This window comes from Mytilus galloprovincialis, chromosome 7, assembly GCF_965363235.1.
Source record: "Mytilus galloprovincialis chromosome 7, xbMytGall1.hap1.1, whole genome shotgun sequence".
Lineage (NCBI taxonomy): Eukaryota > Metazoa > Mollusca > Bivalvia > Mytilida > Mytilidae > Mytilus > Mytilus galloprovincialis.
The window spans coordinates 45,170,587-45,183,196 of NC_134844.1; the positions used below are offsets into that span (position 1 = coordinate 45,170,587).

The following is a 12,610-nucleotide window of genomic DNA, read 5'->3' on the forward strand; positions in this document are numbered from 1 at the left end:
CTAGACTGAAAATGCTTCAACTTGATGAAACGAAAAATGTTGTTCGACATGTGTATACTTTATAGATTTATATTTTTATTTTGTAGATTTCATACATTGTGTTTTACTTATTTTTTTAAGTTTTTTGTTTATCGTTTCCAACAAACAAGAGGCCCAAATCGGGTCTAGAGATGTGATTGGCCCTTTCGGGGCGATTGAATTGGATGGAGTCTAGCAATTTAATATGTCTACATTTACTTTGTGTCAACACTTACCCGAATGTACCCTTTATACGGTCGTTACTTGCTACGCTCTACGGAGCACATTTTTACACAGAATTTATAGAACTAATTGCAAACAAACTACTAGTAAATCCTTACAATAAATATATCTGTCAGGTATGTCTCCAATCGTAGATGGCCGCCCGCGGAAAACGTAGTGTAAGTGCATCTTATTTGGAAATGCATAGAAAGATCTTCTACTTAGAAACTACTAAGCAAATTAAAGCAAAACTTATCACTGGATGGCCTTCTAGCAAAATTGTGTTCGGCAGGACAGGGTACAATCCAACTTGATTGCCAGTGACGAACGTAGTTGAGATTATACCATATGGCGAAATTTATTGAAAGATATTTTCTAAAAGTACAGTGCAAATTACAATGCAACTTGGTCACAATGATCTTTTAAAATGCACAGGCAAACTATGTCTGGTAGGTTCAAGACTATAACCCAAGATTGCAGGAATTACTAACAACATAGTTTAACATTGGACCCTGAGCTGAGGGCCAGGGGGATCAAAGATCTTAAACAAAACTACTGAGACCAAACTTGATAACATTTGTTTTTGTATGAACACTTTTCAAGCAGTGCTATATCCATCCTTGATGGGCAATAACGGGGAACATACCTATTATATCGGGGTCTAAATTGGGCTGGCTTATGTAGCCACGGTTGATGTGAGCGATACAGCCTCTTAATAGTCTTTTGTTTCATATCCTAAAGTATTGGCGCAAAAAGTTTGTCATTAAACTAGATCCTTGAGTACAAGAAAGTAGAAACAAAACCATTCAAACGAATGCGATCAACATAGGAATATCATATCCCATTGGCAAACTTTTTTGTGCCGAGACCAGGCGTTACAAATCAGGCATGAGCTTTGTGTCAACACTTGCCCTACTGTTTGTTCCCTTGATAAATGTGATCGTATCATGCTGCACTAGGCGTAGAGAGTATTTTCTTTTATATTTACAATAATCAACAACAAAAAATCTAGACCAAGAAACAGTATATAGTAACTCCTAGTAATTTTGTTTGATTTAATTCTTGTATGGTAAAACCAAATATCAAACCTACTTATATTATATATATAATTAATTTCTAAAAAAATGTTTATGCAAAATCATTATTGTATAAAAAATGTATAGCAAATGTTCAATTCGGTAAGGCAGCAATCAATGTCCGAAACAATAGCTCTGCGTCATCGTATGATGTGATGACGGGAAACTGATCTCGTCTGTTTCCAGTAAGCAACTCGACAATGTTAATAAATTCATTGCTACAGCCATGCTCTGGAAAGTTCTCTGTATATTCCTCTATGAGATTGTCAATTGTTTGTAAGTTACATGGTAAAGGAAATGAACAGTCTCTTCCACCAAAGATCTCTGGCTGATAGTATAACATATTTGGAATACCACTTGGTGTTACAACTTCACAATCTAATTAAAAACCGATCTCTCATCGCTCCTGTTTCTGATATGTCGCGTGGGAGATCTAACGAAACCCACTTTGAGGTCACATGTGAGTGACCTCGTAGGTGTGTCTTTTTCGACCAATGAAATTGAGTCTTCCACGATCTTGGAAGTTTAACGTAAGGCAAAGGGATGTAACTCATTTTATTTACGACGAAATCGTCAGTCAAAATAATTCATAAACTTTTTTGATTGGCTTATTAATAGGTCGTCAACTCATTTGCATATCTTTATAAATTCATAACTTTTAGTTCACTCACATGTGACCTCAAAGCCGGTTTCGTTAGATCTCCCACGCGACATATCAGAAACAGGAGCGATGAGAGATCGGTTTTTAATTAGATTGACAACTTCAGCACGTTGTCTTCTTATTCTATGTGAGTTCCAGTTCTCAGCAAACATGTCCAATTGATGTTGGATAACGGAGAGGAAACAAAATCGAACACATTCTTTATGTACTGGACACGATACATTAAGAAGTCCAGTGTCTTGGAAATCCTGGAAACGGTTTCTCCAAAACTGGGTGAAACTCGTTTTTAGTGTACCCCAAAGCCTTTCTATTCTTTGATTTGCAACAGATCTGCCGACGAGAAAAGAATTTTGTCCCGACATTTCATCGTTTTGATTATGTCGCAACGATCTTTGTAAATCCCTCATTATGACGTTTTCTGTTCCTGCATCCGATCGAACAACCCTTGTAAGCATCTTTCTTTGTTTGAGCCAATTAAGATACCAGTAACCGACATATCTGGGGTTATTGTTGGAGGGACTTGCTATCAACCATAAAAGTTTACGAGAGTATCCATCGATTGCCCCATGTATAGCTATGCCGTAGGGTTTTAATTTATCGTAACCATCGACATGAATCAGATAGTTTGGTCCTCTATTGTAGTACACTCTCCTTCGAAGAACTCGATGCGATCTGTTAAGTACACCCTGTTGGTCTATTGTTCTTAAGCAAAGCCTTGCTCTTGATTGTGTGACGCAAAGTCCAAAGCCTATGTTCAGAGTCCTCCACATATACCTGTATCCAACATTAGACAGGCCATTACGGTGTAAAGCCAGGATTGTCCTTACAACTGTAGGTAATGGCGACTGGTTGTTACGCCGTCTGATATTTAATCTTCTCTTAAGTCTTTTTAACATGGAACAACTCATGAATGTTCCGTGAACAAACAAGAGAAATCCACATATTTGAAGGGACGTGTAGCATAATTGATGATAGTATTGGACTAGTTCAGGCACAGAAGCATCATCGCCTGGGTAAGGTATTCCTGTAACGTCATGATCAGCAACACAAAGGAGACAACAGAGTAACTGAAACATAAAGATAGAAATTACACGTATGATGTAATGATAAAATGAAAAATCCGATTGGCTTGATATCTAAATAGGGTGTTCACTGTGACGTCATCAGCTTACTATAAAACTACTAGGAAATGCGCTGCGCCTTCACATTTAATGGAATACGAAATGGAAAAATACACAGTACGTTTTGACAATCCAAAATAAATCTTCATGGCGATATTTATAACATATTTCATTTTTAAATTTACCCGTTATAGGTATCAGGTATAAGCATATGATATTTTTACATTTGAACATGTTTTCATTTTCAAACAAGAGGACATATCTTCTTCCAGCATATTGCAATCGAATAAACATTTTAAAAGTCATCTGATGCCTAAACGAATTTATTTTGTTTGGTTGATTTTTGTACCATATCTTAAAGAAACAACGAATAGTGTACCTAATGAATAAAATTTGTTATGAAAAAAATATGTTTCAATTTTTGCTAAATTTGTTGTAACATCATGCCTCCTTAAACATGATATCTAGTTCTTTATCAATCATTGACTAATTTATAAAATTTGGTCGCATATTGTCAAAGTCAATCAACCATAAAAACAAGGCCAAGATCAAATTACAGGTATCAAAATGACATCCCCTGGTAGTGGGGAACCTCCTTGTCTAATATCATCAACCTAAGTCAAAGCTAAAATTACACTTCAGACTATCATCCCCTTGTAGTTGGAGACGTTAATGCCAAATATTATCAACCTTAGACTTCTATTTCTTGAGATATGGACTTAAGCAGTAAACTCGGTTGCAAAATTGACTATTAGAGTTCTTCAGGGTCATTCAAGCATTTAAAATAGGTCAAAGATAAATGGCACATGACTGACTGGCAAGAACAATATGTAGGAAATCTGCATCCTAAATATAAGAACCTTACTCGTTATGCTTCACGAGATAAAGACATGAACAGCAAACTTGGTTGCAATGTTAACGCCATATATTCACCGTCGCCTGTAAAACCGTACCTACATGTCTCGCTTTTACTGCGCATGCTAGACAAAATATGAAGAAAACTTTATATCATGGTTCACTATATTTTTCGCTAGAGCCGTGTAAATGTGTGCTCATTTTTCCTATTTTGGTAATCCTTTATTTTTTGTAATTTTTGGCCGTTTAAGGTGCAGTTTTTACAAAAAATAAATCACAATACAGTATTAAACCTTTTTCATACTTTCCACGAAGATGGAGCTGATTAGTCTAAATGAAGAAAAACATTATAAAAACTATACAAGAAAGTTTTGACAAATTTTGTTTGTTTTTAAGCCAAAGTGTGTTGATTTGATGTTCGATGTCAGCAACATATTCCTTTGTTTCACTTTCAACATTACCTTTAAAATATTGCTTGATTCCATAGTCTTTGACCATTTATTAGACGGGCAGGTGACCAAGCAGCTGAAATAGACGATATTTCTTCAATTGAAATGTTTAATGAATAGCAAAATCTTCTAATCGGTCAATATCAAAATAAAGTGAACACATATTTCGTTTCGCATCATGGTTTTCTACCTGGCATTAGTGGCGAATCCAGGGGGTCCGGGGTTGGAACCCTTTTTTACATTTATTTGGAAGATCAATGCAATTGAATGGGGACATATAGTTGGAACTCCCCTTTATCGTGGGCTAGGATCCCCATACCCAACCCTTATAAATGACAAGATCCACCCTGCTAGTTGTGAATCAAATTATTTGTTTAGATTACTAATTTTTTTTTGCTTAGCTGTTATGAATTAAATAAGTCATGGAGATTGATCTACAAAGGACTCTGAAAGGCGAAAGGGAGGGACCATTCAGTTTTTTTCCATTTTTCATTGACAGTCGTACAGAACGGGTAGTGTACTTGTGATGGGATGGTGGGGAGAGGGGTGAAACCCTTTAAGTAGAATATATCTTTAATAATAGCAGACGTCTTACTCTAGATCTTATCACAGGTCACGTTAAACTGTAACTTTTCAATGCCCTTTCATTCAAACAATAACGTTTTTTCTCCCTATGATCTTTTTCATTTTGTGTTCAGTATTGCTTCATATTAAAATATAACGCTAAGTCTCCAAAGAAAACAAATATAAACTTACTTATGACTCGTTTCCACTGCTCCCGCTGATGTTGTTGCTGTCGATCTCCATCTTTAATGTGTCAGCACAGGAAGTAAAATACGGACCGTGGGAATCTGACCGTGAGAACGAATAAAGTTAACATCAAATAAGCAAGTTGACTTAATTAATCAACAAGTCGACTTCTTATTTTATGTCATTTACATTTATATTAGCAAGTCGACATTGTAATAATAACTTTATCTACATCATTCCGACAAGTTGACTTCAACATGATGATTTAATATCAAATAAACAAGTTGTCGACTTAATCAATTAATAAGTTGAATTCAACGTGTCGACTTCTTATTACTATGCCATTATATTTATATTAGCAAGTCGACATTGTAAAACAATTTTTCTACATCATTCCGACAACTTGACTTCAACTTGATGATAAGATTCCAGCTTATAACACACAACTTGACTAATAATTCCGACTTATTAGCAACAAAATAACTTTACAAGGGGTGTACCATATGCGCTTCCATAGTATTAGAGATAATATGTAATAATTCTTTTGAAAATTGTTATTTTATAAAGGCAAAAATAACTCTTAAAAAGAGTTAAGCACTAGTTGCAGTCATCAAGTCTTTTTTTATAGGTCCTATACTACTAATATTTTTTTCTCAGTTTCTGTGTGTCAATATAGATTTCAAATTAAGCTGCCTAATACAAAAAAAAAAAAAAAAAAAAAAAAAAACCTCATTTTTAGAAGAAACAAATCTAATTTTATATGAAATCGTATGATATTTTTGGTAAAAAGCGGAAAAAGTTTTTTGCATTTATCAGATTTTTTTTGGTATCTGTAACAATTTTCAAAATCAAATTCACCTACCTTTATTTTACTACTATGTTCTATACTTAAGAATACAAGTCATGTTTGAGGATGAAGCGAACAAAACTAGGATCTATAATCTAAATACCATGATGATCAATTCTGTGAAGCTATATTTAAATCTGTTTGTACAGATTAGAAGATTGTAAAATAAAGTTAATGGACGACGGACGCCAATTGATGCAAAGCTTAAAATGGCATTCCGAATTGTTTTGAGACGCAGTGTTTAATCGTTTAACACTTGTATATGTTTATTTTGTAGACTGTAGTTTACGTATTTTGCCTTTAACCTTTTTGTCGTGAACATGTATGAAATACTTGCCACTGGACATTAAGCAAACGACAATAAACCAATCCGTCTTTGTGTCTAATTACTTATTCAAAAATGACAACACTATGTTACATTATCATTTACGCCTGGACAATTATATATTGATGAGAGAAATAATTGGAATAAGTTGATAATACTAATTCACGTATACGGTATTCATGAAGATATTTTTTTATTTGCTTGTCAATGCACTTTTACTAGTTTCTTTTTCTGACGTTAGTAATGCGTCTGTCATGGATCATGTTGTACAATGCAGGTCGAACAGACTCATCTTTTATGATTTCATCTTATAATTTAAGATAAAAATGTGTAAACAAATTCGTAATCATTTATCTTGAATAAAACATGTAGCAGTTAAATTGTAAAACACACGCTAAGTAGTCGGTCTCCATAAAAAATAACTATATATTATATATAATACACTGCTTCAAGTAGAATTCGTCTTTCAATCATAGTTTTATAATATAATAATAAGATGTGGTATCATTACCAATGAGGAATAAACAAGTATATGTCACTGTACGGTTTTCAACAATGAGCAAAGCCCAAATGGCATAGTCAGCTATAAAAGACCCCGAAATAACAATGTAAAACAATTCAAACGAGAATTCTATATATAAGAGCCTAATTTGTGTTAACAATAATGAACTATAAACAAACACGTAACCCAGCAACAAACGACAACCACCGGGTTACACGATCCTGACTTAGGACAGGCATATACAGAATGTGGCGGGGTTAAACATGTTAGCGGGCACCCAACCCTCCCTAACCTGGGACAGTGGTGTAACATGCAGTACAACAAACTGTAAAAATCAGTTGAAAACAAAATTCATCAGATAGATGCACATAGAAATACATCTTACAAAAAACAGAGTGGATGTGGCCGTGTACTTGTGTATCCCAACAACAAAAAGACAATAAGTTAAGATCTGACAGCACGATCAATTTCACTGAAAATTAAAGGATGATGAATAGGAATTCAAATACAAGTAATGAGATTAAAACATATACAATGTAATTGAATTAGATCTTATGCATGTAAATCTCTTCAACTGCAGCTTAATTGTATTTTAAAACTCAGTGAACTTTTACCTTGAAGTTAATGTATTCAATTTACAGCTGTCAGAGGAATTTATTACCTTTAGTCAATTAACTATAACTCGAAGAAAAGCAGGCTAATATCGCTACAAAGGCAGCACGCGCACTCGCAAAGTGGAAAGGGATTAATATAAGTTGCAATATTTGTTTCCATTAAAGACTGCATATTTTGGCGTTAATATTGATTCACTTATAGGGTCTTTGCATCGGAACTAAACACATTTATTCATAAACCAGTTGTTGGCATGACACGGGTTATGTTCTCATATATGTTATGATGCTATGATACTAAACCCCTAACGGGAAGGATTGTGCCCGATGTTCATATGATGAAATCATAATCTTTCAGTCAGTTTAATTGAAGTCTGGAGCTGGCATGTCAGTTAACTGCTAGTAGTCTGTTGTTATTTATGTATTATTGTCATTTTGTTTATTTTCTTTGGTTACATTTTCTGACATCAGACTCGGACATCTCTCGGAATGAATTTTTATGTACGTTTTGTTATACGTTTACTTTTCTACATTGGCTAGAGGTATAGGGGGAGGGTTGAGATCTCACAAACATGTTTAACCCCGCTGCATTTTTGCGCCTGTCCCAAGTCAGGAGCCTCTGGCCTTTGTTAGTCTTGTATTATTTTAATTTTAGTTCCTTGTGTACAATTTGGAAATTAGTATGGCGTTCATTATCACTGAACTAGTATATATTTGTTTAGGGGCCAGCTGAAGGACGCTTCCGGGTGCGGGAATTTCTCGCTACATTGAAGACCTGTTGGTGACCTTCTGCTGTTGTTTTTTTTTCTATGGTCGGGTTGTTGTCTCTTTGGCACATTCCCCATTTCCATTCTCAATTTTATACATTATTATTTTTAAACTAACTATATTAATATGATTGAATTTCATGTTTAAGTCTAATAATATTTGTTACTCGTTATTCTTACCTTGTACTTACATGTATGAGTCTTATTCAAGGCCATTAAACCCATTCAAGGTTAAGGTCAGGTTCATATGACATCTTGATCATGCATATCAGTACCTGTTTTATAGATAATCAACATGTCAAACATTGTTGACTTGTTTTCAAAAGTTATGCATGTAAATGACTTCTAACAGCGAACTGAGCAGCGTACTAGTGCACAAGATCTTATTTCTAGCTCACCTGGCCAAAAGGCCAAGTGAGCTTTTCTCATCACTTGGCGTCCGGCGTCCGTCGTCGTCCGTCGTCGTCGTCCTGCGTTAACTTTTACAAAATCTTCTCCTCTGAAACTACTGGGCCAAATTTAACCAAACTTGGCCACAATCATCATTGGGGTATCTAGTTTAAAAAATGTGTCCGGTGACCCGGCCAACCAACCAAGATGGCCGCCATGGCTAAAAATAGAACATAGGGGTTTTATAACTCAAAAACCAAAGCATTTAGAGCAAATCTGACGGAGTAATATTGTTTATCAGGTCAAGATCTATCTGCCCTGAAATTTTCAGATGAATCAGACATTTCGTTGTTGGGTTGCTGCCCCTGAAATGGTAATTTTAAGGAAATTTTGCTGTTTTTGGTTATTATCTTGAATATTATTATAGATAGAGATAAACTGTAAACAGCAATAATGTTCAGCAAAGTAAGATCTACAAATAAGTCAGCATGGCCAAAATGGTCAGTTGATCACTTTAGGAGTTATTGCCCTTTATAGTCAATTTTTAACCATTTTTCGTAAATCTTAGTAATCTTTTAGAAAAATCTTCTCCTCTGAAACTACTGGGCCAAATTTAACCAAACTTGACCATAATCATCATTGGGGTATTTAATTTAAAAAATGTGTCCTGTGATCCGCCCAACCAAACAAGATGGCCGCCATGGCTAAAAATAGAACATAGGGGTTAAATGCAGTTTTTGGCTTATAACTCAAAAACCAAAGCATTTAGAGCAAATCTGACGGGGTAATATTGTTTATCAGGTCAAGATCTATCTGCCCTGAAATTTTCAGATGAATCAGACATTCCGTTGTTAGGTTGCTGCCCCTGAAATGGTAATTTTAAGGAAATTTTGCTGTTTTTGGTTATTATCTTGAATATTATTATAGATAGAGATAAACTGTAAACAGCAATAATGTTCAGCAACGTCAGATCTACAAATAAGTCAACATGACCAAAATGGTCAGTTGACCACTTTAGGAGTTATTTCCCTTTATAGTCAATTTTTAACCATTTTTCGTAAATCTTAGTAATCTTTTTGAAAAATCTTCTCCTCTGAAATTACTGGGCCAAATTTAACCAAACTTGGCCATAATCATCATTGGGGTATTTAGTTTAAAAATTGTGTCCGGTGACCCGGCCAACCAACCAAGATGGCCGCCATGGCTAAAAATAGAACATAGGGGTAAAATGCAGTTTTTGGCTTATAACTCAAAAACCAAAGCATTTAGAGCAAATCTGACAGGAAGTAAAATTGTTCATGAGGTCAAGATCTATCTGCCCTGGAATTTTCAGATGAATCGGACATTCCGTTGTTGGGTTGCTGCCCCTGAAATGGTAATTTTAAGGAAATTTTCCTGTTTTTGGTTATTATCTTGAATATTATTATAGATAGAGATAAACTGTAAACAGCAATAATGTTCAGCAAAGTAAGATCTACAAATAAGTCAACATGGCCAAAATGGTCAGTTGACCACTTTAGGAGTTATTGCCCTTTATAGTCAATTTTTAACCATTTTTCGTAAATCTTAGTAATCTTTTAGAAAAATCTTCTCCTCTGAAACTACTGGGCCAAATTTAACCAAACTTGACCATAATCATCATTAGGGTATTTAGTTTAAAAATGTGTCCGGTGACCCGCCCAACCAACCAAGATGGCCGCCATGGCTAAAAATAGAACATAGGGGTAAAATGCAGTTTTTGGCTTATAACTCAAAAACCAAAGCATTTAGAGCAAATCTGACAGGAAGTAAAATTGTTCATGAGGTCAAGATCTATCTGCCCTGGAATTTTCAGATGAATCGGACATTCCGTTGTTGGGTTGCTGCCCCTGAAATGGTAATTTTAAGGAAATTTTCCTGTTTTTGGTTATTATCTTGAATATTATTATAGATAGAGATAAACTGTAAACAGCAATAATGTTCAGCAAAGTAAGATCTACAAATAAGTCAACATGGCCAAAATGGTCAGTTGACCACTTTAGGAGTTATTGCCCTTTATAGTCAATTTTTAACCATTTTTCGTAAATCTTAGTAATCTTTTAGAAAAATCTTCTCCTCTGAAACTACTGGGCCAAATTTAACCAAACTTGACCATAATCATCATTAGGGTATTTAGTTTAAAAATGTGTCCGGTGACCCGCCCAACCAACCAAGATGGCCGCCATGGCTAAAAATAGAACATAGGGGTAAAATGCAGTTTTTGGCTTATAACTCAAAAACCAAAGCATTTAGAGCAAATCTGACAGGAAGTAAAATTGTTCATGAGGTCAAGATCTATCTGCCCTGGAATTTTCAGATGAATCGGACATTCCGTTGTTGGGTTGCTGCCCCTGAAATGGTAATTTTAAGGAAATTTTCCTGTTTTTGGTTATTATCTTGAATATTATTATAGATAGAGATAAACTGTAAACAGCAATAATGTTCAGCAAAGTAAGATCTACAAATAAGTCAACATGGCCAAAATGGTCAGTTGACCACTTTAGGAGTTATTGCCCTTTATAGTCAATTTTTAACCATTTTTCGTAAATCTTAGTAATCTTTTAGAAAAATCTTCTCCTCTGAAACTACTGGGCCAAATTTAACCAAACTTGACCATAATCATCATTAGGGTATTTAGTTTAAAAATGTGTCCGGTGACCCGCCCAACCAACCAAGATGGCCGCCATGGCTAAAAATAGAACATAGGGGTAAAATGCAGTTTTTGGCTTATAACTCAAAAACCAAAGCATTTAGAGCAAATCTGACAGGAAGTAAAATTGTTCATGAGGTCAAGATCTATCTGCCCTGGAATTTTCAGATGAATCGGACATTCCGTTGTTGGGTTGCTGCCCCTGAAATGGTAATTTTAAGGAAATTTTCCTGTTTTTGGTTATTATCTTGAATATTATTATAGATAGAGATAAACTGTAAACAGCAATAATGTTCAGCAAAGTAAGATCTACAAATAAGTCAACATGGCCAAAATGGTCAGTTGACCACTTTAGGAGTTATTGCCCTTTATAGTCAATTTTTAACCATTTTTCGTAAATCTTAGTAATCTTTTAGAAAAATCTTCTCCTCTGAAACTACTGGGCCAAATTTAACCAAACTTGACCATAATCATCATTAGGGTATTTAGTTTAAAAATGTGTCCGGTGACCCGCCCAACCAACCAAGATGGCCGCCATGGCTAAAAATAGAACATAGGGGTAAAATGCAGTTTTTGGCTTATAACTCAAAAACCAAAGCATTTAGAGCAAATCTGACTGGGAGTAAAATTGTTCATGAGGTCAAGATCTATCTGCCCTGAAATTTTCAGATGAATCGGACATTCCGTTGTTGGGTTGCTGCCCCTGAAATGGTAATTTTAAGGAAATTTTCCTGTTTTTGGTTATTATCTTGAATATTATTATAGATAGAGATAAACTGTAAACAGCAATATTGTTCAGCAAAGTAAGATCTACAAATAAGTCAACATGATCAAAATGGTCAGTTGACCACTTTAGGAGTTATTGCCCTTTATAGTCAATTTTTAACCATTTTTCGTAAATCTTAGTAATCTTTTAGAAAAATCTTCTCCTCTGAAACTACTGGGCCAAATTTTACCAAACTTGACCATAATCATCATTGGGGTATTTAGTTTAAAAAATGTGTCCGGTGACCCGCCCAACCAACCAAGATGGCCGCCATGGCTAAAAATAGAACATAGGGGTAAAATGCAGTTTTTGGCTTATAACTCAAAAACCAAAGCATTTAGAGCAAATCTTACAGGAAGTAAAATTGTTCATGAGGTCAAGATCTATCTGCCCTGGAATTTTCAGATGAATCGGACATTCCGTTGTTGGGTTGCTGCCCCTGAAATGGTAATTTTAAGGAAATTTTCCTGTTTTTGGTTATTATCTTGAATATTATTATAGATAGAGATAAACTGTAAACAGCAATAATGTTCAGCAAAGTAAGATCTACAAATAAGTCAACATGGCCAAAATGGTCAGTTG

At 35.0% G+C, this 12,610-nt stretch overlaps 1 protein-coding gene across 1 annotated transcript; it reads right to left on the reverse strand.

Annotated features, from left to right (window-relative positions):
- Nucleotides 1–1,410: 1,410 nt before the first annotated feature.
- On the reverse strand, nt 1,411–5,276 carry LOC143084205 (uncharacterized). The gene is made up of 4 exons (XM_076260616.1): nt 5,159–5,276; nt 4,415–4,478; nt 2,076–3,044; nt 1,411–1,698 (listed from the first exon to the last, which is right to left on the reverse strand). Exons 2-4 carry the CDS (start codon nt 4,436–4,438, stop codon nt 1,411–1,413), a joined length of 1,281 nt encoding a protein of 426 aa, XP_076116731.1. The 5' UTR covers nt 4,439–4,478; nt 5,159–5,276.
- Nucleotides 5,277–12,610: the final 7,334 nt, after the last annotated feature.

Coding starts and splice junctions, on each gene's coding strand:
- LOC143084205 (XM_076260616.1), bottom strand. CDS start 4,438: ATGGAATCAAGCAATATTTTAAAG. Junction 3,045..4,414: donor AATCAAGCAATATTTTAAAG/GTAATGTTGAAA, acceptor TTTATGTTTCAG/TTACTCTGTTGTCTCCTTTG. Junction 1,699..2,075: donor GAAGACAACGTGCTGAAGTT/GTCAATCTAATT, acceptor ATCGGTTTTTAA/TTAGATTGTGAAGTTGTAAC.